Source organism: Leptonychotes weddellii, chromosome 12, assembly GCF_054177405.1.
Source record: "Leptonychotes weddellii isolate Sample4059 chromosome 12, ASM5417740v2, whole genome shotgun sequence".
Classification (NCBI taxonomy): domain Eukaryota; kingdom Metazoa; phylum Chordata; class Mammalia; order Carnivora; family Phocidae; genus Leptonychotes; species Leptonychotes weddellii.
In genome coordinates this window covers 76,497,959-76,522,974 of record NC_138380.1, presented here as the reverse complement: position 1 = coordinate 76,522,974, position 25,016 = coordinate 76,497,959, and the positions used below count along the sequence as shown (strand labels likewise).

The window sequence follows — 25,016 nt, the reverse complement described above, 5'->3', positions numbered from 1 at the left end:
GTGTTCTTGGCCTATTAATTTTAGAAAACGTTCCTTTCCTTTCCTTTCTTTTTTTTCTTTTTAGATTCTTTTTTTTTTTTTTTTAAGTAATCTCTACACCTAACGTGGGGCTCAAACTTAACCCCAAGATCAAGAGTCCCATGCTCTACTGACAGCCAGCTGGGTGCCCCAAAAACTTTTTTTTTACCAAGATGTAATATTTAGCTTTCTAATGGTTATCTGTGTTTTACCTAACGTGAGAATATCCATGACAGTTGTTATTTTTATTTAACTTTGATTTTGTTAACTCCTTTCCTTCTTCCTGTTTGAATCTCTCTATTATCATGGACATTTAATGACTCCAGTACAAGTTAAATAATACTCAAATTAGAATAGTTAGGAAAATAGGTCTTATGTCAAAAATCTTTACTGTTTCAAATATAAATTACTTTTAAAAAAATTAACTGCATTGTTCTCTCTTTTCTTCTACCCCCCACCTAAGTAATTTTAAGTTGATTCTACATGAATTAAATTGTGTTCTTGGTCATGATGATATAAAGTTTTATAATTAATTTTGTATAGGCTTTTTAATTAAGTAGAATTATAGTGCTACAATGAAGTCCCTTTTTGGCATGTGTTTCGTTCAATGTCATTTTAGCCTTAACTGATCTTATTGGATGTTCACACTTTTGACCTGACAGAAATACTTTATTCTCATAGTGTTCTCATGTCTGCCTCTGTTTTCTAACTAGTTATTTTATTTGCTGCCTTTCTGTAATCATCTTGTCCTTGAAGGTATTGCGCTGTTTTTTTGATAAAATTTCTTTACGTTTTTATCCCTGAACCTAAGATAGCCATCACATGATAAATCAATTTAGCCTCAATAACTGAAGTAAAATGAGGAAATGAGTTGCAATTTATAACCTTTGTTTTCGTTTTCTTCTTCACATTGTGTTTGGCATTTTCCTAGACTATTTGTTTGAAATTTCTTGGTTTTATAAATGAGAGACTTGTTAAAACCAAATGCTGATCACAGTGTCTTAAAATAATCTAATATTGATTCATGAGTTTTAGGAGCTATGTATTTCCCTTATTAGCCAAGTGATAATTGTAGATTTTTAAGATTAATATATGTGACCTCATTTTTATTTCTTGTATTAACATAGGAATCGTTGTGCAACTAGGCCTTACATGTTGCCATCTCTTTTTCCCTTTATTTTTTAAAAAGATTTTATTTATTTATTTGAGAGAGAACGAGAAAGAGAGCATGGGGGGGGGAGGGTCAGAAGGAGAAGCAGACGCCCCGCTGAGCAGGGAGCCCAATGCAGGACTCGGTCCCGGGACTCCAGGATCATGACCTGAGCCGAAGGCAGTCGCTCAACCAACTGAGCCACCCAGGCGCCCCTCTTTTTCCCTTTAGTTTAATTAAAACCTGTTACAATCTGTGCTGAATGTAGCCAGATATTGTATAACATAGAATAGAATGCTTTATATATTATTGTGTATAATGTTATTTAAATTGAGAATCAGTTAATGCTTCAGAAAGCTAAATAGGCTGTGCTTTTTTTCTTTAAATTTTAGTGGAAGAACATTTGTTGTTTATATAAATGCAAGATTAATTTCAAAGTTAGTTTCTCTACTTCAGAAGTGTAGATATTTTAGACTACCATTTCCTTAGTATATACAAGTGAAAAATATTCTAACCATTACATTTTTCAAATGTATAGGAAATACTTATTTCATTTTTTATTGGGATATAATTGACATATAACATTGGTTTTGGGTATACAGCATAGTTATTTGATATTTGTATATATTGTGAAATGATCATCACAGTAAGTCTAGTTAACATCCATTACCACACATAGTACAAAATTTCTTTTCTTGTGATGAGAACTTTTAAGATTTACTCTAATGAACTTTGAAATATGCAGTACAGTATTATTAAGTGTAGTCATCATGCTGCACATTATATCCCATAATTTTTAAATTTTATACCTGGAAGCTTGCATCCTTTGACCCCCTTTACCCATTTCACCCACCTCCTACCCCCCACTTCTCGCAAGCACCAGTCTGTTCTTTGTATCTATGAGTTCAGTTTTTTGTTTGTTTGTTCTTAGAATCCGCATATAAGTGATATCATACTGTATTTGTCTTTCTCTCTTTGACTTCTTTCACTTAGTATAGTGCCCTCAAGGTCCATCCATGTTGCAAATGCCAAGAATTCCTTCTTTTTTATGGCTGAATGATACTCCATTGTGTGTATATGTCCCGTTTTCTTTATCCATTCGACAAATGGACCTTTGGGTTGCTTTCATGTCTTGGCTCTTGTATTTATTTATTTTAAAGATTTTATTTATTTATTTGACAGAGAGAGACATAGCGAGAGAGGGAACACAAGCAGGGGAAGTGGGAGAGGGAGAAGCAGGCCTCCCGTGGACCAGGGAGCCCGATGCGGGGCTTGATCCCAGGATCCCGGGATCATGACCTGAGCTGAAGGCAGATGCTTAACGAGCCACCCAGGCGCCCCTTGGCTCTTGTAAATAAGGCTGCAGTGAACATGGTGGTACATATATCTTTTTGAGTTTGTGTTTTCACTTCCTTTGGATAAATACCCAGAAATGGTATTACTGGATCATATGGTAGTTCTTTTTTTTTTTTTGAGGAACCCCCACATTGTTTCTATATGACTGCATCAATTTACATTCCCGCAAACAGTGCATGAGGGTTTCCTTATCTCCACATCCTCTCTAACACTTGCTATTTCTTATCTTTTTAATGCTAGCCATTCTGACAGATACCAGGTCTCATTGTGGTTCTGATTTGCATTTCCCTAATGATTAGTGATGTTGAACATATTTTCATATATTCCTGTTGACCATCTATATGTCTTCTTTGAAGAAATGTCTATTCAGGTCCTCTGCCCATTTTTAATCAGGTTGTTGGTTTTTTTGCTATTCAGTTCTCTTATTTCATAGATTGCCTTTTCATTTTGTTGATAAGTTTCCTTTGCTGTGTGGAAGGTTTTTAGTTTGATGTAGTCCCACTTGTTTATTTTTGCTTTTGTTGCCTGCTGTACCTTTAAAGCTTTTAAGTTTATTTAAGTGATCTCCAGAAAATGGTATGTGATAAATACTGCATTGCTCTTTCATCTCTGTTTTCTCATTACCTGATTTCTTTTAGGTTTTATTCTATAAATTAAACTTCCATTTTATTAGTCTGAACTTCACACTAGGATTATAATTTTGTTATAGATTGTTTCTGTCTAATGGGTCAGAGGTTTACAAATAGCTAAGGAATAGAAGAAAGATCATATGCATGTTATGGGATGAGATGAAATATCACCTGATAGCAGATTAGTGGTTATTTCAAACCTACTTTCGTATCTCCTTGCCTGGACCTAGGAGACACCCACTAAATGTTTGCTAACTGAACTTAAAATGTTGGATTATATCCTTGCATTTCAAAGCTGACATGGTGACTGCTGGATTACCTTTTGGGCAAGATGGATATTTCTATTTTGTAAAAAGGAAAAACAGTTTTCCAAGGAATCCATTCTGAGAAAACTGTATTTGGTAAGAATAAATATTTTGCCACAGGTTGTATACTGTAGTGTCTGACACTATATAACTATATAACTCAATGGATGAATGGATTTAAAAAGTGGAAGGACATCTGGGTAGAAGAAGAAAGATAGCTTATTCTAGGTAATTTTTTGATACTGTCCTCTTTTTTTTTCTTAAGATTTTATTTATTTATTTGACAGAGAGAGATCACAAGTAGGCAGAGAGGCAGGTAGAGAGAGGGGGGAAGCAGGCTCCTCTCTGAGCAGAGAGCCCAATGTGGGGCTCGATCCCAGGACCCCAGCCGAGATCATGACCTGAGCTGAAGGCAGACGCTGAACTGAGTGAGCCACCCAGGCACCCCTGATAGTGTCCTCTTAAGAAATCTTGTTTTCTAGGTATTTCTGAATCTAGGTGACTGTTTTTATAGCAGGTTTATATGTTGTTGGAGACTATAAATCCCAGTCAGAAAAAATGTGGAATCTAAAAAGTTGGGGAAGATCATCTTAGAACTGTATGGTTGAATAAAATGATTTGAAATGTATTACTTGCCTTTCTGAACCTATGCTGTGAGAAACATTTATAAATCTATTTATTATTTTTCTGACAATTTAAAGGTAAAGTTATAAAAAAAAAAAACAAAAAACAGACAAACAAAAAACTCTTAAACTGTATGTTCCAGAATTATTTTCATAGAAATTTTGGTTGGAATGCTGATCAACAATATAAGACGCTATAATAAATGATATTTGTCAGCGGTATGTACAACCAAGAAGACTTTCCAGAGTAGGAGATCTAAAGAGAAAGTCTGTTCTGGAATTGAGTAGCCTATTGATTTGGGATTTAGAAACACTTCAGTAAGCAAACATTTGTAAGATGTACATGCATGCCTTTTTATCTTCTATATAAAAGACCACTACCAGTTATCAGTACCAGGATTTTCAATTCTAGGATGATGGCGTAACAGCAACAATATGGTCCTTCTGTTGTTATTGTACGTTTTAGATGTGATACTGAGTTCTGAGTATTTTTTCCTCAAATGTAATGTCCTTTATTTTTAAAGCACTTTGTTTTAATATTTATATTGTTCTGCAGTTGATAATATATCCTTAAGTATTTGATAATTAGGTTCTGATCTTTTTTTGTGGCCTCTGATAAGGCTGTTATGTGGTAAATATTAAGAAACAAAATTAGTGAAATGGGTGAAGGTGGTCATAAGGTAAAAAAAGAATTTTAGCAAGCTTTTCTTGAAACAAAAGAATATACTAGAACCTAATTTCAGTGGATTATTTAATTTCTAAAATACCTTGATCCACCTTCAAAAGTTGGTGATTGTTTCAGTTGGTAGTAAAAGCCCCTTAATAGAGCTATATACATTAGGACAAATGTGGGGACAAAAGCTGTAGTTAATAGTGTCAAAAGGTATGAGTAGAGCAAACATTATTGTAGGCAAAAATAAGGAATCTAAGAAGAACTGTCCTATTCTGAAGTCCAGTAGCCAGGAGGTTTTGTTCATGCTGTGTAGGCAGTGGTTCTCTGAGTTGCATTTCTATACTGCCACATTGAGTTCTTTCATGAGATGAAATTCAGCATGTTCAAAGTCTTACCTACCCCCAAAGTTCTTTTTCCTCTTTTGGCCCTTTCTATTAATGGTTCCACCATTCTGTCATTACCCAAAATGAGGAATCCTTCATGACACCTTTCCTTTGTCATATTTGTTTGAAAATGCCCTTAATTTCCCTTCTTATTCCCTTCCCACCTGTTCCCTTCCATACTCTTTTCTTTTTCTCAATATCTTACCTATCTCTCTTTTTATTTTTAAGATTTTATTTAGGGACGCCTGAGTGGCTCAGTTGGTTAAGTGCCTGCCTTCAGCTGAGGTCATGATCTCAGGGTCCTGGGATCGAGTCCTGCATCAGGCTCCTTGCTCATCGGGGAGCTTGCTTCTCCCTCTGCCTGTTGCTCTCCCTGCTTGTGCTCTCTCTCTCTCTCTCTGACAAATAAAATCTTTAAAAAAAAAAAAAAAAGATTTTATTTAGTTAGTTATTTGAGAGAGAGAGTGAGTGTGAGCAGCGGGGAGGGTCAGAGGGAGAAGCAGACTCCCCACTGAGCAGGAAGCCCAACGTGGGGCTCCATCCCAGCACCCTGGGATCGTGACCTGAGCCAAAGGCGGACAGCCAACCCACTGAGTCACCCCGGTGCCCCTCTTACCTGTCTCTTAATGTCATTCTAAATGCTGCCTTAATATTCTCAACTTCTTAATATTTTTCAGCTATATTCTTAATATTCTCACCTTTAAATAACATCTCTGGTTTCACTACTTTATGATTTTATGATTACCCCTTTACTTTTTAGTTTGGTAATATTACTAGACTATACTTCTTGGAGTTAAGTACTATATACTTTACATTTTTGCATCCTCTCCAGTGCTTACTGTTTAGTGCATGTCACATACTTATCCACATTGCCTTACCTGCTATTCCAAAATCCAAAATGCTCTGAAAACCTAAAGTGGGGGGGGAGGGGAGAGAGAAGAGAAGATGGGGAAATAGAGAGTGAAAGTGTTGGTTTGGTATTATACTCATTTGGCAGCAAAACCTGACTTGACATGACTTGAGGCTATTCATATTGTACTATAAAAAATTGCTGTGTTTTACAGGTTAGAAGCAGTTTCATATGGTTCACCCTTAACCTTTATTTAACCTACTTAATGTGAATGTGTACAGATTTTGATACAAAAATATTAACGGGTGTTATGGGAGTGTGTTTGTAAGCAAATGAATTATTAATATGTATCTTTATGATGCAGAATGTCTAAATTCTGGTGATGTCTGAGGATCTAAAAGTGTGGCATCCAAAAGACCTGATTTACCTGAGGCAATACCAATTTATATTTGTCTAGGTGTAGTAATAATTAGTGCTCCCACTTTCATTCTCAAAGAGCCCTGATTTGGACAATAAATTACATGGCTACCCCACCTTAGCAGATACCCGTGCAACAGATGCCTTTGTTATGGTAGGTGGCTTTAATTAAGAATGAAAGCATCCATTCTCATGATGTTATTGTTGTTCTGGTCAGAGTAAGATACATAGTTAAGATGCATAAAACTCTTCTAATACATCTGATTATGTGTCAGGAGACAGGGTGCACTAAAAATTGTGGAAAAGTTGAGATCTCTCTTTTCCTTAGTTGAGCATACTTGGTAAAAAAAAAAAAAAGTCACTGGCAAGAAAGGCAAAGAAGGTGCTATGATGGACACAGTAGAAGTGTCTTTTGATGTAAAAAAAAAAAGGCAACTACAGTTTCAGAGTTCTTTAATCATAGTGTATGTAAAGATAGCTTTTTTCCTAAAATTAATCTGAGATGTAGTATCCTAGCTGGATAAAAATGAGGTACTTCCTTGAGGGTGAAACTAATTCAAGGCAATGTTTTATATAATAATCTCACAACTCTTCTGTTCACAATCCTAAACACAACCTAAGATTCTTAAAACTGTATTGACTCTGGAACATCCACATTAATGAATATTACTGGTCCTTGAGACCAGCAAGAACAAGGATATCCCTGAATGCGCGCTCTCTGCCTTTTTGGGGTTTATTTGGTTAGGGAGTGATAGAAGGGCCATATATGCTTATGGAGCAGGGCACTCCGTGGTGATAAAGGGTAGGGCAAAGAATGATTAAAATGAGATCTGGGACCTGCTTAAAAGTACTAGATAGCAACAGGAATCCCAAAAAATTGGGAAAAATAAAAGATATAACCCTTATTTTGGCTTTTTTCCCCTTCTCTGTACATGTTAAGATTCTACTGGTAGTGATGCCTGAAAAAAGCTGTATCTTCTTTGATCTTTATTTTCTTGGAAATCTGTTCCTTTACAGTAGCATTTGAAATGTGTTGAAATGCCATGGTACACAATCGAGTTTTCAGTAACTGGAGATAGGCTGGGTTTGTTTTTGTTTTAAGTTTATTTATTTTTTTAGTAATCTCTTCATTCAGTGTGAGGCTCAAATTCATGACCCCGATATCAAGAGTCACTTGCTCTTTTGACTGAGCCAGCCAGCCGCCCCAGACTGTTTTTTGATATTAATCTCTTTGGCCCTTTCAGCTAAAATACAGAGAACCCATTTTGTTACTTCGGAAAAGTGGCATTATTTTCAAAATTGAAAAGCCTAGAAACAGTTTATGTGAAACATGTGAAAGGAAAATTATTTTTCTTCTAACTTCAATGAAGCTTTTTTTTTTTCTCAGCAGAATGAAATTAACACTGAAAATATGGTCAGCTCCATAGATCCTGACAAACAAGATTCTCCTCCTCCAAAACCACCAAGGACCCGCAGGTATTGTACGTCACATTTTCTTTGAAAGGATATTTTATTTTACTCACTGTTAATTAAGACACATTCTGAATATTTCCAAGTTATTTTTATAACTTTTATCACTCTTTTGTCTTGGGTATAGCATGTGTATGGCAACTGATTTGTTACTGATATACTAAAAAGTTTGTTTCACTTTGGGTAAAATCTCAGTAGTACTCTGTACCAGAGCAGTGAACATGACCGTGAATTGACAATAGCTCATATTTTGGTATGTAGTACAGTTAAATTTTTAAATATTCTAAAGATTTCAATTTTTGCATAATGACTAAAAAAGTAATATTGTCAAAAACTATGCACATTGAAGAAATTATTTAATAACATTACTAGCAAAGATGAGTTTATTTCTCTCAGCATTTTATTACTTTCATATCAGTCTCATTTATAATGAAGTCAAGATATATTCTTGTACCCCTTTGTATTTCTTTTTTCTTTTTTTTTAAAGATTTTATTTATTTATTTGAGAGAGAGAGAAAGAGAGAGCACACTAGACGGGGGAGGGTCAGAGGGAGAAGCAGATTCCCTGCCGAGCAGGGAGCCCGATGTGGGACTCGATCCAAGGACTCCAGGATCATGACCTGAGCCGAAGGCAGTTGCTTAACCAACTGAGCCACCCAGGTGCCCTGTATTTCTTTTTTCTTTTAGGGCAGCTGCTAGGTCAGTTACATGGTAGTATAGAAAGAATTTAGATAGAATCAGCAAGCTTTAGTTTCAAGTCCTTTTCACCCATTTACTACCTTTGAGGTTGTGAATAAGTCACTTAATTGATCCTGGGTTGGTTTTGGTTTTTTTGTTTAAGTATTGTCCTAGGGATGAAATGAAATAAACTATGTGAAAATGCTAAATATGGGACTTGGCACATATTAGATTTCCATTACATGTTAGTTTTCCCATGACAGTGTAGAATTAAAATGGAGTCAATTGAATTACTTTTAAAAGGAGGCACAGTAGAACATCTGTAATAATAAACTGTTAGAATGGCTTATACAGGGTCTTGTCTTGAGCAAAGAGCTGCCCAAATGGATTGGCCTTCCCTCAAAGTAGGACTTCTTTTATATAGGATTCACTGATTTTTTTTTCCCCCTTAAAAGTTTGCTAGACGTTGGGGCGCCTGGATGGCTCAGTTGGTTAAACGTCTGCCTTCAGCTCAGGCCATGATCTCAGCTCCTGAGATCGAGCCTCGCATCAGGAGCCTGCTTCTCCTTCTCCCTCTGCCTTGCCCCTCTGCTGATGTGTGTGCACGTGCATGCTCTCTCTCTCTCAAATAAAGAAATAAAATCTTTTTTTTTAAAAAAAGTAATCACTAGCATTGATATAACATCTACTATATATGTTTTCTTCTATTTTTGTATTCTCTATTTATTCTGTAGATAGTCAGTGATATGTCAAAACAATGAGTGATGTCATGAATTCATTAATTTTTACAGTAATCTTGATCACAGGGATATTAATATAGCTGCTTTCCAAAGGAAATTGACCTGCATAGGCTAGCAGAGTTCAGCTGAGAACACAAATCTCTTATCTTCCAGTCCAGTAATGCTTTTTTCATTATATGGTATTACCTTCCTAGAAAAAAGCAGAGTAGTGAAGGTTTTTGTTTTTAAAGTGTTATGTTCTAATTTTTTGGTTGTCATTTCCTTTACTCCCATACTCTTTTCACCCCATATGGAATCTAGCCGAAATTATTGTAAGAAAAGTAATTTTCTGATTTTAAATAAAACATCAATTTGGAAAAAAAAATTATAGAGTCACTCATCTTAAGACTTGGTCAAATAAATGTAAAATTTTTTTATTATAAAGTCCAAATATCTTTGTGTGAAATTCTGGGCCTCAGAGTATAGCTTCAGCCTATCTTTTTAGCCTTTTTTTTCACTATTTCTCCAAACTGTTGTGTTCATTGTTCTATCCTCTTCTGGCACTGGTACAATGCCTACTATATGGTAGGTCTTGAATAATTTGCTTTGTTTAAGGGGAAAATATGCCTTCCTCAAATAGATGAGATTAAAACCAATATTTACAGTAAGAATTATGCAAGTTAGATCATATCTATTCAGTGGAATTTTTTTACATTGGAATATCTAGTAAAAAATGTGAGTGTTGGATACTATAGTGGAAAATCCGTATGTTGTATATATTTTTTTGTGGCTGGGCTTATAATAAGTGCTATTTAAGTGTTTTAAGCCTTGTTCCAACCTTAAATCAAGAAAGGATAAGGAAAAAAAAATATGTTAGTGTAATTACCAATGACATTTGAGTAGCCACAGGAACCCACAAAGGGACACAAGGAAACATTTGGGGTGATGGATACATGTTTATTACCTTGATTGTCGTGATAGTATCATGGGTATATGCACATGTCCAAACTCATCAAATTTATACATTAAATATATTGGTTTTGTCTATCAGCTATACCTAAGTAAAGCTATTCTTTTAAGTGTGAGTACTAAAAATATATTTATTGTGTACATATCAACATCCTGCACAGACTGCTGCCAAAAGCACTTAGGAGATTATAGGTTAAGGGGTGCCTGGGTGGCTCAGTCAGTTGAGCATCTGACTTCTGATTTCAGCTCCGGTCAGGATCTCACAGGTTGTGGGATCAAGTCCTGTGTCAGGCTGCAAACTCAGCAGGGAGTCAGCTTGAGATGCTCTCCCTCCCTCTGGCCCTCCTCACCCACATACGTACACATGCGCACGTGCTCTCTCTAATAAATAAATCTTAAAAAAAAAGATTACTGGTTAAATAAGGCTACTTGAACACATTTAACTCTGGTCCCTCCCTAAACTTCCTAAAATTATAGTGAAGGAATATAAAAATGTATAAAGATTAAAAAAACAAAATTGGAGAGGGGATAGTATCAGATGTCAACAAAATTGTGGAAAGTGGAAAGCACATCGGCCAGTGAAAAGGGACTTAACAGAGAAAGCTAAAATTTGCTTTCCTGTAGGTGGGGGAAGCCAAGAAGCAACATGATTTTCCAGAGAACCCCCAGAAAAGCTCAGAAATTGGAAGTCCTCCTTAAGGCTGGTGTGTAGGATGGGACTAAAAACAAGGAGAGTACCTAAGTACTCTTTATATAGAGTACTTAGAGTATTAATGAGTTCATGACACCAGATTCCTTACATTAAATTGAGCAAATGACTGCTTCTCCCACATTTGGGCATACAAGAAGGATTTACTCTGGAGTAGTTGAACCAGGGAGTCTCTGGATTCAAGGACAAGTGCCTTACTGAAAATAGGAATTTGTATGCTAAATGGTAAGATCCTCCAGCTCCCTTGCTCCCAGATTGCTGGTGGGAGACAGAATCTCTCTCTTGAAAAACTAACCAATCTAAGAGATGAAATGTATACTTATTCATGGTGTGGCCTACCAGTGATTTGCAAGGGCTGTACTCAGTCACCATGAAGTTAGACGACAACTAAGCCACAAGTCTCAAGCCCTCCTCCTTACATATATGTAGACATCTTCCAGTCATTTTTAGTACTCCATTCTTTTTTTTCCCCAAAGATTTTATTTATTTGAGAGAGAGCGAGCGAGAGAGTGAGTGAGTGGGGATGGGGTGGGGCAGAGAGAGAGGGAGAAACAGGCTCCCTGTTGAGAGGGGAGCCCGATGTGGGGCTTGATCCCAGGACCGTGAGATCATGACTTGAGCCACCCAGGCACCCCTGCCTCCTATATATAGTTCTTAAGAAGCAGCTGAGGATATGGCCACCAAAACAAGGAAGTGTAACTAGAAAAAGTAAGATGGGACCTGGAAAACAAGAGTGACAGAGGAGAGAATGTCATCAGCTCTGTGGTGGCCTAGGTAGTCAGTGGTATACACTGGAGCACGAGGCCCAAGGATCTGAGAGGAACATCTGTGGTATTGGTAATTACCGAGTGTGCCTGATTGGTCAATTGAGAGGAGGTACAAATCTGCAAGAAAGTTCGAAGAAGGGCTGAATTACTGATGATACATAGAGAACTAAGCCATCTGAAACCCAAGGCAATTTTAGAGAAAAACAAGAAGTTGTATCAGAAAATATAGGAAATCATGGTGTCATCTGTAAGAATAATATCTATAGTCATAAGATTGAGCTAGCTAAAAATTACAACAGAACATTATTGAGAAGATAGAAAAGATACATAGGAAGACAATGGAGAATGTGTGAAGTAGATCAAGAAATAGCAGTTTATGCATTTTGAAATATTTTGAAATAATGGAGATGAATCTTAGAAGCAGCTATTTAAGAAAGTTGAAAGGTCATGTGTGGATAGCTGAAGGGCTGTGGAAGGAGACTGCTGTTTTTCATTAAAATTCTTGTATTTTTTAAAAAATTTTTTAAGATTTTATTTATTTATGACAGAGAGAGAGAGAGACAGCGAGAGAGGGAACACAAGCAGGGGGAGTGGGAGAGGGAGAAGCAGGCTTCCCACTGAGCAGAGAGCCCAATGTGGGGCTTGATCCCAGGACCCTGGGATCATGACCTGAGCTGAAGGCAGACGCTTAACAACTGAGCCACCCAGGTGCCCCTAAAATTCTTGTATTTGTAAACAGTGTACATGTATTACCTTATTAAACATTAAATTTTGTTTGACAGTGTATAATTTTTTATTCATAAAAGAATGAACATTCTTATGATGCCCTTTTCTTAAATGTTTTTCAGTTGCCTTGTAGAAGGGGATGCCAAGGAAGAAATACTTCAGCCACCAGAACCTCATCCAGTGCCACCCATCTTGACACCCTCTCCCCCTTCAGCTTTTCCAACAGTCACTACTGTGTGGCAGGACAACGACAGATACCATCCAAAGCCAGTGTTGCACATGGTTTCATCAGAACAACATTCAACAGACCTCAACAGAAACTATAACAAATCAGCAGAACTTCCAGGGAAAAATGAATCAGCTGGTGAACAGGTGGATAAAAAATTGGAGCGAAATTTAAGTTTTGAGATTAAGAAGGTCCCCCTCCAAGAGGGACCAAAAAGTTTTGATGGGAACACACTTTTGAATAGGGGACATGCCATTAAAATTAAATCGACTCCACCTTGTATAAGTGATAAAGTCTCTAAGTCACAGGAATTGAGTTCAGGGGATCTAAAAGTTGATGATGTTTCTCAGAATTCTTGTGTGGACTGCAGTGCAACACAGTCAAATAAGGTTCCACTTATTCCACCAGAAGAGTCACAGAAGAATTCAGGCACACCTCCAAGGCCAGACCGCTTGCCTCTTGATGAGAAAGGACATGTAACGTGGTCTTTTCATGGACCTGAAAATACCCTACCCAGGCCTGATTCATCTGAAGGCAAACCCTCAGATATCCACTGTCAAGCACTGAAAACTGTGAGTCTAACACCAAGCCCCACAACACCAATTGAAACCCATGATACTGCAAATCAGCATAACAGTTCCCCTCTATTCAGAGCACCCCTCAGTTTCACTAATCCTCTTCACTCTGATGACTCGGACTCAGATGAAAGAAACTCTGATGGTGCTGTGACCACGAATAAAACTAGTATTTCAACAGCAAGTGCCACAGTTTCTGCTGCCACTAGTACTGAAAGCATTTCTACAAGGAAAGTATTGCCAATGTCCATTGCTAGACATGATATAGCAGGAACAGTACATTCAGGTGCTGAAAAAGGTAATAACATTATCTAACACTTAAATATTTTTACTGTGTGCCAGTCACTGTTCTAAGCAACTTCTCTGTATTAATTCATTATGTTTTATTCCACATTTCGCTCTAGTGCCTACAGCAAAATTTCATTATTTTACATACTTTTTTTAAAGTAAGCTTTTATTTATTGTTACCTTAATTTGGTTAATTGCATTACTAGGTTTTGTGTTTCCCAAGTATTTCAGTTGTAACTGAAAATGTTTGTGCTTTTTTTTTCTCCTGTGTTATAGTTTTTAGTATTTTATGTGGGTCAAAGATTTAGCTGACTGAATAATTAGAAATAATTTAGGGAAGATAGAATTGCTTAAAGTAACAGTGACATAAATAATGTGGAACGGCTTGATTGGCCATTTAATTTCATCCACGTTTATCACATATACTAGTTCATCTTCTTTTTATGCTTGTTTAACTACAAAATACTTTTAAAAAAAATTCTCTTCACAAAATACTTGCAAATGCAGCTACTTTCAACTCAGAGATTAACCAAGAAGCAAAATTGCAACTACTCAGCAGAATACAGGAAATTTAATTCAGTCAGTAGTGAATGTGATATATCCTCCTTATCTAAGTCATTGATACTATTATTTAATTAATGACTCTCTTTTGAAAACTGTCTTAGGTTTTCAAGGTAATATGTGCACTTGGTTCCCAAGATGTATTATTGGTTGTTGAAACTCATCTTTGATCTACTAAAATAATCCTGGCTGCCTTCTTAAACAGGCCATAAAGTTGACAGCAAATGTAATAAACACAAAAGCTATTACGGGTAGATTAATTATCAGTGGTCATTTACTTGTCAGTGAACTTTGATCATGACTTACGTAGGCTGGTATTTACAAAGTACAGGCAAAATAAGTACGGTGAACGTGAAAGATAACTTTTTATATTTCTGACCTAGTAAGTACCACCCATACTATGGTGCTTTTATTTTCCCCAACTCACACATACTGTTTTTAATCCAAAGAATGTATCTGGTAGAGTAGGTGAGAATCTAAGGTATTTTCTTAAATTTACAGTATTCTCTGTATTCTTCTGTGTGTGTGTTTAAGATTTTATTTGTTTATTCCAAAGAAAGACAGGGGGGTGAGGGAGAAGCAGTGGGAGAGAGACAGGCAGACTCCGTGCTGAGCACAGAGCCCATGCGGGGCTCGATTTCAGGACCCCGAGATCATGACCCGAGCTGAAGCCAAGAGTTGGACACTTAACCGACTGAGCCACCCAGGTGCCCCTCTTCTGGATCTTCAGAAGATAATGGTTACCACCATAAATATTACTTTACTAGTTTGCCATAATTTAAAATTGTTAGTATCTTTTTCTTTCTCCACTTCAGAGTTTGAAAAATAACTGCCAAGTTGTAACTACGCAAGAAAATGAGTTGAAAAGAAATTTTCATTTTAGGCTTTTGTAGCATAGCAGGCATGCATCTTATACCTAGGAAATATATTTCTTTAAACCATTAGTAGAAACAGAATTTGGTGTGAGGGCAGGGATATGATAATGCTCATTAAAAGTTATTGCTACCTGGGGCGCCTGGGTGGCTCAGTCATTAAGCGTCTGCCTTCGGCTCAGGTCATGATCCCAGGGTCCTGGGATCGAGTCCCACATCGGGCTCCCTGCTCGGCAGGAAGCCTCCTTCTCCCTCTCCCACTCCCCCTGCTTGTGTTCCTGCTCTCACTGTCTCTCTCTCTCTCTCTCAAATAAATAAATAAAATCTTAAAAAAAAAAGTTATTGCTACCTGACCAGTCGATGGTAACAGAAGGAGTTCTTAACTGTCCTTCCACAGCATTTTGTATTTTAAAGTCCTCCTGCTGTACACCAGCTCACTTGTATTCTCTCCATTTTATTTGTATGTCAAGGCAAAGATAGCTATAAATGTGATTTGTGGTTTCTTTTTGCCCTATTCTAACAACGCTAAATGAGTTTGGTATTAACTGAAAACTGTCCTGTGTAAGTATTTTGTGCTGTCACTTGACTACAAGCAATCCTATTTTTAATGTTTAGTTATTTACTTTATAGATGAACCATTGGCATAGGAATTAGTTTTTGTTTGCTTGTTTTAGAACTTGTTAAGTAATTACACAGAATAATTGTGTTTTGATACCTAAAACAACCTTTTGCGTAAGTTACTACCTGACAAAAATTCCTGGCTATGAATTCTGATTTTAATACTGACTCAGGCCTCCTGAAAGATTTCTCAAACTTGTCTACACTAAGTCCCCATTCAGCGTATGATTTGCAAAAAAGCCTGTGTAAAATGTGCAGTCTCTGGTTGGATAACCTTTAAAACAGCAGTTTATAACATAGGAAAGGCGATCCAGAAATCCAAGAATAACATGGGGCTGAGAAGCAAGAGCTGCAGTTAGAAAATAAAAGTCTTTAAGAATAAAGACTGTCATGAGAAAAAGAGGTATAGAGTTTCTGGAAAGGTAACCTGATATTTAATGTAAACTAAGCAAGACTGCCTTTCCTGATTTGTTCAATTATGAAATGGCACCACAATATGAGATTATGCATCCCTTCCTTCCAACAGCCATCTCTTCACTTGTGAGCTGTTAGTAATATGAGGGCAAGGGGAAGAATGGTGATGGCTCTAGTTATTACCAGTAGATAAAGTAGATTTTCTTTAGTGGCTTAACTTTACATGCAAGAGAGAGTTCCAGTACCAGTGATAGACATATAAAGTAATGGACTGGAATTCTTTTCTCAGCAGGACCTAGAGGCTGTATTTTCTTGGGTCTTTAGTTAAATAAATATAGGAAGAACACGAGCAATCATACCTGGCTCATGCTAGTTGAAAATTAAAAAGGCTTTGCTGATTTTTCAGTCTCTTTAATACATAGCCTGTCAGATGATACGGTTAAATAGCAAAGTATTATGGCAAGATTGTTCATTTTTTAAAGAGAACAGTTGTCAGGCCCAGACAAAATAATATAGGATTCTTACATTTCCCTTTCTTCACCCCATCCTTCCTAAGCTGAGAGTCCATACACGGAATTATATCCTCATATTTGCTTTCTCTACCGCCAGTGAAACCTCAAAAGATCTAATACAGGGGTGCCTGGATGGCTCAGTCGGTTAAGTGGCTGCCTTCAGCTCAGGTCATAATCCGAGGACTCTGGAATCAAGCCCCACGTCGGGCTCCCTGCTCAGCCAGAAGCCTGCTTCTCCCTCTCCCACTCCCCCTGCTTATGTGCGTGCGTGCTCTCTCTCTCGCTCTCTGTCAGATAAATAAAATCTTAACCTATGTCGTAAGCTAACTGATGAGGCTCACATCGTGAATTATCTTTTCCAGGAGTGAATTTTGTTTTTACTGGTGAAAAGCTTTAATATAGCTTCAGTCAGTATTCTCAGAGCAGATTATCCCATGCCGCTGTTCAGAAGATTTTAGGCATTTAAATAAATGAACATTCAAAAAAATTAATAGATTAATATATATTAGAAAAATAACACTTCAAATTTGTTATTTGTCATTACTGTTTGAAATATGACCCAAAAAAATAAGTAAATAAAATGTGACCAAAGGACATAGTTAAAAATGAGTGGGGTTTAAAAAGCAAATAGGACAGATGGTGGTATATAGTATGGCAAAATTCATGAAAGGAGTTAAACAATTGATTCCAATTTGGGAAACACTGGCTTAAGTCAGATGGCCCAAGCTTTCCTTCGTGGACTCAAAGCATCATCTGCAAGCCTAACAGAGAGGTCCCTTGCTTTCTACTGAAGTCTGCGTTCAGACTCAGAAGCCAGAGTGATTACTGTCTGCAGGGTGTCAGAAAGTCGGGAGAGAGTCATTTTCTCTGTGTGGTGGTGATGGAGTTCATTCCGCTTTGCTCATTAAGCTTCATAATTTTCTTGATAACGAGTCAAGCAGTAAGGATTTCTTGTTTGTTTTTTGCATTTTTAAAAACTGGTTCTCTTATATACTTGTGGAACTGATTTTTAGAATGTCAAAGTTTTCTTGTTTAGATAACAAATTCATTCTTTAATGAGTTAATATTCTTTAACAAGTTCATAATTTGTCTGAATTTTATGTATTTAATATAGATGTTGACGTTAGTGAAGATTCACCTCCTCCCCTACCTGAAAGAACTCCTGAATCTTTTGTATTAGCAAGTGAACATAGTGAGTGTCTCTTCTGCTTTTACATACTTCATTCTGTAATAATAAACTCCAAAAAACATGGCTGATTTTAGTCTAGTTGCTACTGAATTGCATAATTAAATTCAAAAGGTTTGAACTGATACTGACAAATGTTTTTAATTCCTTGTATGAAAAATACTTTTTATTTTTTTTAAATACTTGAAAATATTTTTTATTTGCTAAGATTGCTAAAATGGCTGCATTTATGTTACTTAAATTTAGTTAAATTCAATTATAATTGTATTTGCAAGTTGTTGTCTTTTCATTTCACTAAATATAGTACTTATTTATGAAAAGGCATTAATTGCTTCACAGGGTGCCAGTTTAGGTAAGTAAATATTTAAATTGGGTTGTAGGTGGGCATCAACTCAGTTGGTGTTAATTGAGGGAGACTTTAGGCCACATGAGTATCAGTGAGAACTGGGAGAAAGTGATCAAAGCCTTCATAATATACTTCTGTCTCTTCTTAAAAAAGAGTACAGAAACAGCTTTAACATATTTATAGTGTCTCATGCTCAGTGGGGTCCTCCCTAGCCTTATCTGAGTTACATTTTATCAGTATTATGTTAATTTCAACTGATTTCAAGAATGTTAAAAACAGTGAAGCCATATATACCACAATACTACCAGATGAGTACATCTAGGTCTGTCACATGTGTAGATTACAGTGAGCTTACAGTAACAATAAACTCTGATGACTGAATTAATTAAACTTTAAGAAACGAAACTTAAGGGGATTTTCTTGAATTAATAGAGAATATTTTATGGAAGTGATAGTTTCTAAAAGATTTATAGGGTCTGTTTTTGTATCTTACTTTAATGCAAGAAATTCAAGAATTAAACATGTTCATTGTAAGATTTCATTTTTCTCAGATACACCTGTGAGATCTGAATGGAGTGAACTTCAAAGTCAGGAACAGTCTGAACAAAAAATATCTGAAGTGAGTCCTTTTGGGATTGGAACAGCTATATACTCAGTATTTTTGCTCTTAGTTTGTTACAAAAACTGTCACCTTAAGACTATTAATCAGCATTTCTTTTGCTAAGATTTTAGATGAAAAGTCTATATAAAATGTGATAGGAAATTTTTTAAAAGGGCAACATGAGATACATATGACCATGACTTCAGAGTGTCATTTTTCTAGACTGTTTTTGAAATTTGTAAATTATGCCATGTTTTAAATCATTTTGGAGGTGTGACTAGAACAGGAGTTACATTTTCAGGGTCATATATACTTTCTTAGATTTTGTTCCTCCCACTATAACACTAAGTACATAGTCCCATCCTTTGGTTTGTCTGGTCACAAGAGGTTTCCTTTCACATTCAGGAAATGTTTGGTAGCTAAATATATTAGTCATGGGAAATACCATTGTTCATCAACATTAATATTTTTCATATTTCCTCCATATTTTAATATCCCCCAAATTAGGGTACATCTTACAACTGATTAAGAAACATAATATACTTTACTTGGCACATAAAATAGCGGTAACCTATACTAACGATGTTATGTCTTATGAATATGGTAGAGGACTGGCAAAATGGAGTTGTATGGTCCTTTGTGTGGTAGGTCCTGCATTTTCAGTTTCCATCTAGAAGGAAGAAATAGTTACCCTGTCTTTTTCATCTCAGTATAAAATACCATAACATTTAAAAATTTTAAGCCTAATTGAAAACACCATTGTTTTCTTTCCCTTTGACACTGAGAATTTTAGTAGATCTTGCTTTCTTGGGATATATACTCAGACCAAATTTTCTATTATTTGTTATAAAAGAGATATACTGTAATAGCTATTAAAATGTCTTCCTTTTAGGGCTTGATAACCTCTGGAACTGAAAAATGTGGTAAGTTAGATTTTGTTCCTTTTTGTTAATAGATTACATAGATTAATCTCCATAAAATAGCATGTCTCATGGTGTACTGAACCTGAACTATGCAGTATAATTCTTTTAAATTAATTACTGTATCAGATATTATTAATCTGGGAAGTAACATTTATTCTTGGTAGTTACAGGCTAATGGAGAAAACATTATTTTAAAAAATATTTTTCTGTGTTTTAATCTCTGTTGTTTATAAAAACACTTAGAATCTAGATCTGACAGTGATTTGAATAAATGTCCCAAATTCATCTAGGTTATTGAACGAGGTCCCTAAAAATCAAGTTGTTTGTAATTCTTCCTTTTAGCACTTCTACATTTGTGAAGACCAGTAAGATTATGTAGCTCAGCACCGTGTTATAATGCCAAGTTAGAAAATTTTTCTGCCACATTTCTTTTATTATCATGGTAAAATACATCAAGTTATTATTAATTCCTATAAGTCAGTGACCATGAAAGCAGCTCATCAAACATTCTAGCCTATACAATTCCCCCAATTCATTTGTCATCACTGCCCTTGCCCTCCCTTCTACTTTAGCTGCCCCTTCCCTGCATCTTTGCCTAACGGGGCTCCATTCCCTCTCATAAATTCTTATTACTCTGTCACCTTTGCTGGGGCAATGTGTCATAAGGAAAAGAACAGAAGCTTTAGAGTCAAGCCCACCTGGTTTGGAATTCCATTTTTACCATTTTACTTAACTATGTGACTTAAGCCAAGTCACCTCATCTTAGCCCTGTTTTGTTTTTGTTTTTCCTCTGTGAAATGGAGGTAATAATAGCACCTGCCCTAGAGCATTGTTGTGAGGAGTTAATCAGATCACATTCATGGAATATCAGCACTGTGCTCCGCACGTGATAGGCACTCAAATGGAAGCCAGGCTATTGTTACTGTCTTTATTAGTACTGCCGATATTGCTGGATCGCTGGGCCCTTTGTTTCTTAATGTATGCTAACTCCTTTCTGGATTCTCTTGTCTAGCCAATCTAGACACTGCCCTCCATTACTCTAGTCATACTCAAAATTAACCTCCACTTTCTTGCTCCTAACTCGCATACCATTTTATTTTATCCCTCGAAACTCCTGAATACTGCTGGGGAACATCATTCCGCTTTACAGATTGAGCCTACAATTCTAGATCTTCATCCATAGTTGGGCCCTTAGCTTTGCTTGGTTATCTTATATGCTCTAGTTGGTATCCTTTCTATTTTCCTTGAATTTTCTAAATCTTTTTTTTTTTTTTTTAAGATTTTATTTATTTATTAGAGCGAGAGAGAGAGAGCACAAGCAGGGGGAGCGGCAGGCAGAGGGAGAAGCAGGCTTCCCGCTGAGCAGGGAGCCCGATGCGGGGCTCGATCCCAGGACCCTGGGATCATGACCTGAGCCAAAGGCAGAGCTTAACCGACTGAGCCACCCAGGCATCCCAAATTTTCTAAATTTTTAATTTCTTCTGGGCAACACTCTCGGGTCCCCTCCCTCTTTGGGAGCTTTGTACTATCCCTCAATAAACTTCGCTTTGCTGCCCACCAAAAAAAGAGTAAGTAAATAAATAAAAATAAACCTTTAATTTCTTCTGAAATCATCGGTCCTACTCTTACTCAGTAGATGACCTTTTACTTCACTGAGAAAATTGAGGCCTTTTGACTGGATCATCATTTCTTTCTAGAAGCCAGTCCTGAAACCACTAGTTTCATCGCCATGCCTCTCCTCTCTGTCCCCATTGCACTCTACATCATTTTACTATAAAACTTACCACACCAGTATAATAATAATGTGCTTGTCAGCCTCTCCTACTAGACTAGGCCTCGGGTTGTTTTTGTTCTGACCTTGAGCTGAATGAATAATTTTTAGGTTTTTCAAGAGTTGTTTAGGGGTCTCTGGCTGGCTCAGTTGGTAGAGCATGGGATTCTTGATCTCAGGGTCATGAGTTTAAGCCCCACTTTGGGTGCAGAGCTTACTTTAAAAAAGTTGTTTAAAAACAAAGAAACAAAAATCAATGAAGAATATGTGGCAGAGACTGTACGTGGCTTGCAAAGCCTAAAATAGTTATTCTCTAGCCCTTTATAGAAAAAGTTTGCTGACCCCTGTCTAAACTATAAGCACTTAAGGACAAGGATCTTGTATTCTTTGACTCATATTCCAAGTTTCCATAAAAGTTTCTTTAACAAAATTTCTTATATTACTAATCTTAGGCATCAGTAATTAAAGAAGTAAACTAAAATTTAAGTGATGTAAAACTTTTTTTTTTTTAAGATTTTATTTATTTATTTGACAGAGAGAGAGACAGTGAGAGAGGGAACACAAGCAGGAGGAGTGGGAGAGGGAGAAGCAGGCTCCCTGCTCGGCGGGAAGCCTGCTTCTCCCTCTCCCACTCCCCCTGCTTGTGTTCCCTCTCTCTCTGTGCCTCTGTCAAATAAATAAATAAAATCTTTAAAAAAAAAAAAAAAGCCAGTAGTCCATTAATTAACTATGAACTTGATTGTTGTTGATTTCCATATAATGCATCTCACTTGAAATTATTGCCTTAGGACATTGGCACATAGTACAACTACCTTAAGGAAATATAAAATGGCAAGATTGAGGTTTATTAAATTAAGAGCATAAGGAGAATCCATACATTGCAGAACAACTCACTGAGGATTTCTACGTGCCCTCAAGAACACCTAACACATTTTCCTGTGTTCACTCCCATTGTATTTATATGCATCTGGGCCTCTGAAATTATAATACCCAAGAGAGAAGAAACTTGCTCTTTTAACTCAATACAGACATTAAAATAATTAGAGGATTCTACATATGATGCTACAAATGATGCTGATTAACAAATGGCTTTATTTTGCATTTTAGATCATCCAGCCGGAGGTATTCACACAGAGACTTGTACAGAATGTCCACCTATTTTCAGTAACAAGAAAGATCAAATATCAGAAAGTCCAACAGAGGCCACAGATATTGGTAATTTGTTTTCTAAATAATTTTAAAACTAGTTATGTAGTTAATGCTGGCAAGAATGAGAAAAGGTTATTTGCTGTCATTTCAGGCTTTCCTGAAGGCAAAGCTTATCAAACTTTTTGCTATGATTTATTCAGGTTCTTAAATGAACTACCTAAAGCAAATTAAGAGTTTTTAGTAAATCAAAATATATTTCTGGACACTGACCAATTACTGTGGTGTTTTGACTACAGGTTTTCGTAACCGCTGTGGAAAACCCAAAGGACCAAGAGATCCACCTTCAGAATGGACATGATTCAGGGAGCTAAAAGACACTTTAAATTATACTGGAAAATTCAAGTGCCACTGAAAGCCAGATTTATAGTATTCCATCTTAAAAATGTGGGACTAACAGCAGTGTAGATTGTTACCTTAGTATTTTTTTGCTGGGACCATCTACCTGCCTTATACTACACTTAGGAAAAAGTATTACATACGGTTTATTTTGTAACTTCAAGTATTATTGCCTTAATGTCTCTTAACCCTGTTACACGCTGCTTGTAGACATGTTAATATAGTAATACTTTTATGATAAACTGAGTTTAAGGACTACTCTTTTGCTAATGTTTTATCATGTATGCATTATTTTATATATGTACAGGGCAAGTAGGTATATAATTTCATAAAGTTGCAGTCATAAACTATTATTAACAGAAGATGTAAGAAATTTCTGCATGGTCTAAATCTTTGTGTACCTTATTTGTAAATTATTTGCCCTGAAGTTTTAGAAAATAGTTTCTGAATTTTAAAATTGCTGGATTCATGCAGCCAGCATTGCAGGTTATCAGAGATCAAAGATTGTAATAATAATACATTTTGTAAATTGTAAGCAAAAAGTTATTTTTATATTATATACTGTCTAATTGTCCACCCTAATTGCCCTTGTTTTCATCTAGTCGTGGAGATTCAGTAAGTGCCTTGGAACAATATTGAATTCTCTTAGCTCGTGTGTGTTACTTTAATATTTGAACTCAAGTGGGATTAGAAGACTATCAAAATACATGTATGTTTCAGGATATCTGACCTGCATTAAAAAAACAAAAACAATTTTACAGTGCCTACTTGTCTTGGTTTTTCATTCCTCATTCCTAGGAAATTAGAGTTAGTATCTACCTTCCTGCTGGCTCAGCCTTTAAGTCATGAGTGTGAATGGGGTTTAAACTCTTAATTAAAGAATAGGGAGCACCATCTGCAAAAACATGGCTTTGCAACTCCCAATACTGCTACTAATTCTAATACTTACCCTTGAGTCAGCCCTAGGCAACCTTCTCATTAATGTCTACTAAGATCCAATAAAACACCAAGCAAACAGACAGAGGCTAGGAAAGGGGAACTGGTTTCTTCCCACTCCACAACTGGAGCATAGCTCCCCATCCGTAAGTCTCAAGTTTGAATTCTGACACCAGGGATTGAAGTTAATGGATGTCTGTATTTTCCCTCTGTATACAAAAGGAAGAAGAAATTACGAGACTAATAGGATTACTGTAGAGGAGAAAATAATACTATAATTTCTTGTCAGTTTTTCTTTTTTTTTTTGGGAAAGGATTATCTTTTTTTTTTTTTCAAAGATTTTATTTATTTATTTGAGAGAGAGCACATGAGAGGGGGGAGGGTCAGAGAGAGAAGCAGACTCCCTGCCGAGCAGGGAGCCCGATGCGGGACTCGATCCAGGAACTCCAGGATCATGACCTGAGCCGAAGGCAGTCGCTTAACCAACTGAGCCACCCAGGCGCCCTCTTGTCAGTTTTTCTTTAAGCTCAATGGTCTTCGTGTTCATTCCTTAGAATCTCACATTTTCCCCATATATTTTGGTCATAGGAAATGTGAATACAGGGGACCCTTGACATTCACAAGATACAGACGTCTCTGTAGCATATCATTTTCCTAAAAAAATTTAAACTGAAATAAAATAGAACTGAAAAAAATATTTAGCTCCTCTACACACTTGATGATTTGTATAATATGGTACTAAAATCATTTACAAACATTTTTTTGTTAGGAAGGAGTTGCTTGGAACATCTTCATTGAAAAATAACATGTATTCAGAAGAGTGCAAAAATCCTAATAATCATCACAAAGTTTACACACCCGTGTGAGTGTGACACCATCCAGGTTGAGCAATAGAATGGGATCTGCCACTGAGATTTCCCCTTGGATTTCTGAGATTTGTTTATCATATGAGTAGCAGTCACTTATTTTTCATTGCTATAGAATTTTGCATTGTATGCATGTACCCCAGTGTGTCCATTCTGCTATTAACAGACATTTTATTTCTGGTTTGGGAATATTACAAATTATGCTACTGTGAACAATTTTTTTTAAGATTCATTTATTTGAGAGAGAGGGAAAGAATCCCGAGTGGACTCTGCGCCAAGCGTACTACAAACATTTTTTAATGTGTTATTTGGGGTCCATATATATATATATATA

General features: G+C 36.4%; 2 protein-coding genes and 1 long non-coding RNA gene across 10 annotated transcripts in view; 1 reads left to right on the top strand and 2 right to left on the bottom strand.

Moving 5' to 3' along the window:
- PTPN12 (protein tyrosine phosphatase non-receptor type 12) overlaps window positions 1-23,643 on the top strand; it is a 57,320-nt gene extending 33,677 nt beyond the window's left edge. Inside the window, exons 12-19 of one of the 4 annotated variants that reach the window (XM_081799658.1) lie at window positions 6,484-6,558; window positions 7,792-7,880; window positions 12,565-13,541; window positions 17,623-17,700; window positions 18,592-18,659; window positions 19,534-19,564; window positions 22,443-22,550; window positions 22,781-23,643. In XM_081799658.1, the coding sequence (XP_081655784.1) occupies window positions 6,484-6,558; window positions 7,792-7,880; window positions 12,565-13,541; window positions 17,623-17,700; window positions 18,592-18,659; window positions 19,534-19,564; window positions 22,443-22,550; window positions 22,781-22,842 (1,488 nt within the window). In that variant the 3' untranslated portion in view covers window positions 22,843-23,643. The remainder of the gene's footprint in view (window positions 1-6,483; window positions 6,559-7,791; window positions 7,881-12,564; window positions 13,542-17,622; window positions 17,701-18,591; window positions 18,660-19,533; window positions 19,565-22,442; window positions 22,551-22,780) is intronic. The other 3 variants (XM_081799655.1, XM_081799657.1, XM_081799656.1) reach the window with 3 other exon arrangements.
- Window positions 1-25,016, bottom strand: part of LOC145716378 (uncharacterized) — a 116,958-nt gene that overhangs the window by 54,462 nt on the left and 37,480 nt on the right. The gene's annotated exons all lie outside the window — the stretch shown is intronic.
- Window positions 12,852-17,625, bottom strand: LOC145716381 (uncharacterized). The gene is made up of 2 exons (XR_014139015.1): window positions 15,314-17,625; window positions 12,852-15,098 (listed from the first exon to the last, which is right to left on the bottom strand). It is a non-coding gene; the product is annotated as an uncharacterized LOC145716381 (long non-coding RNA).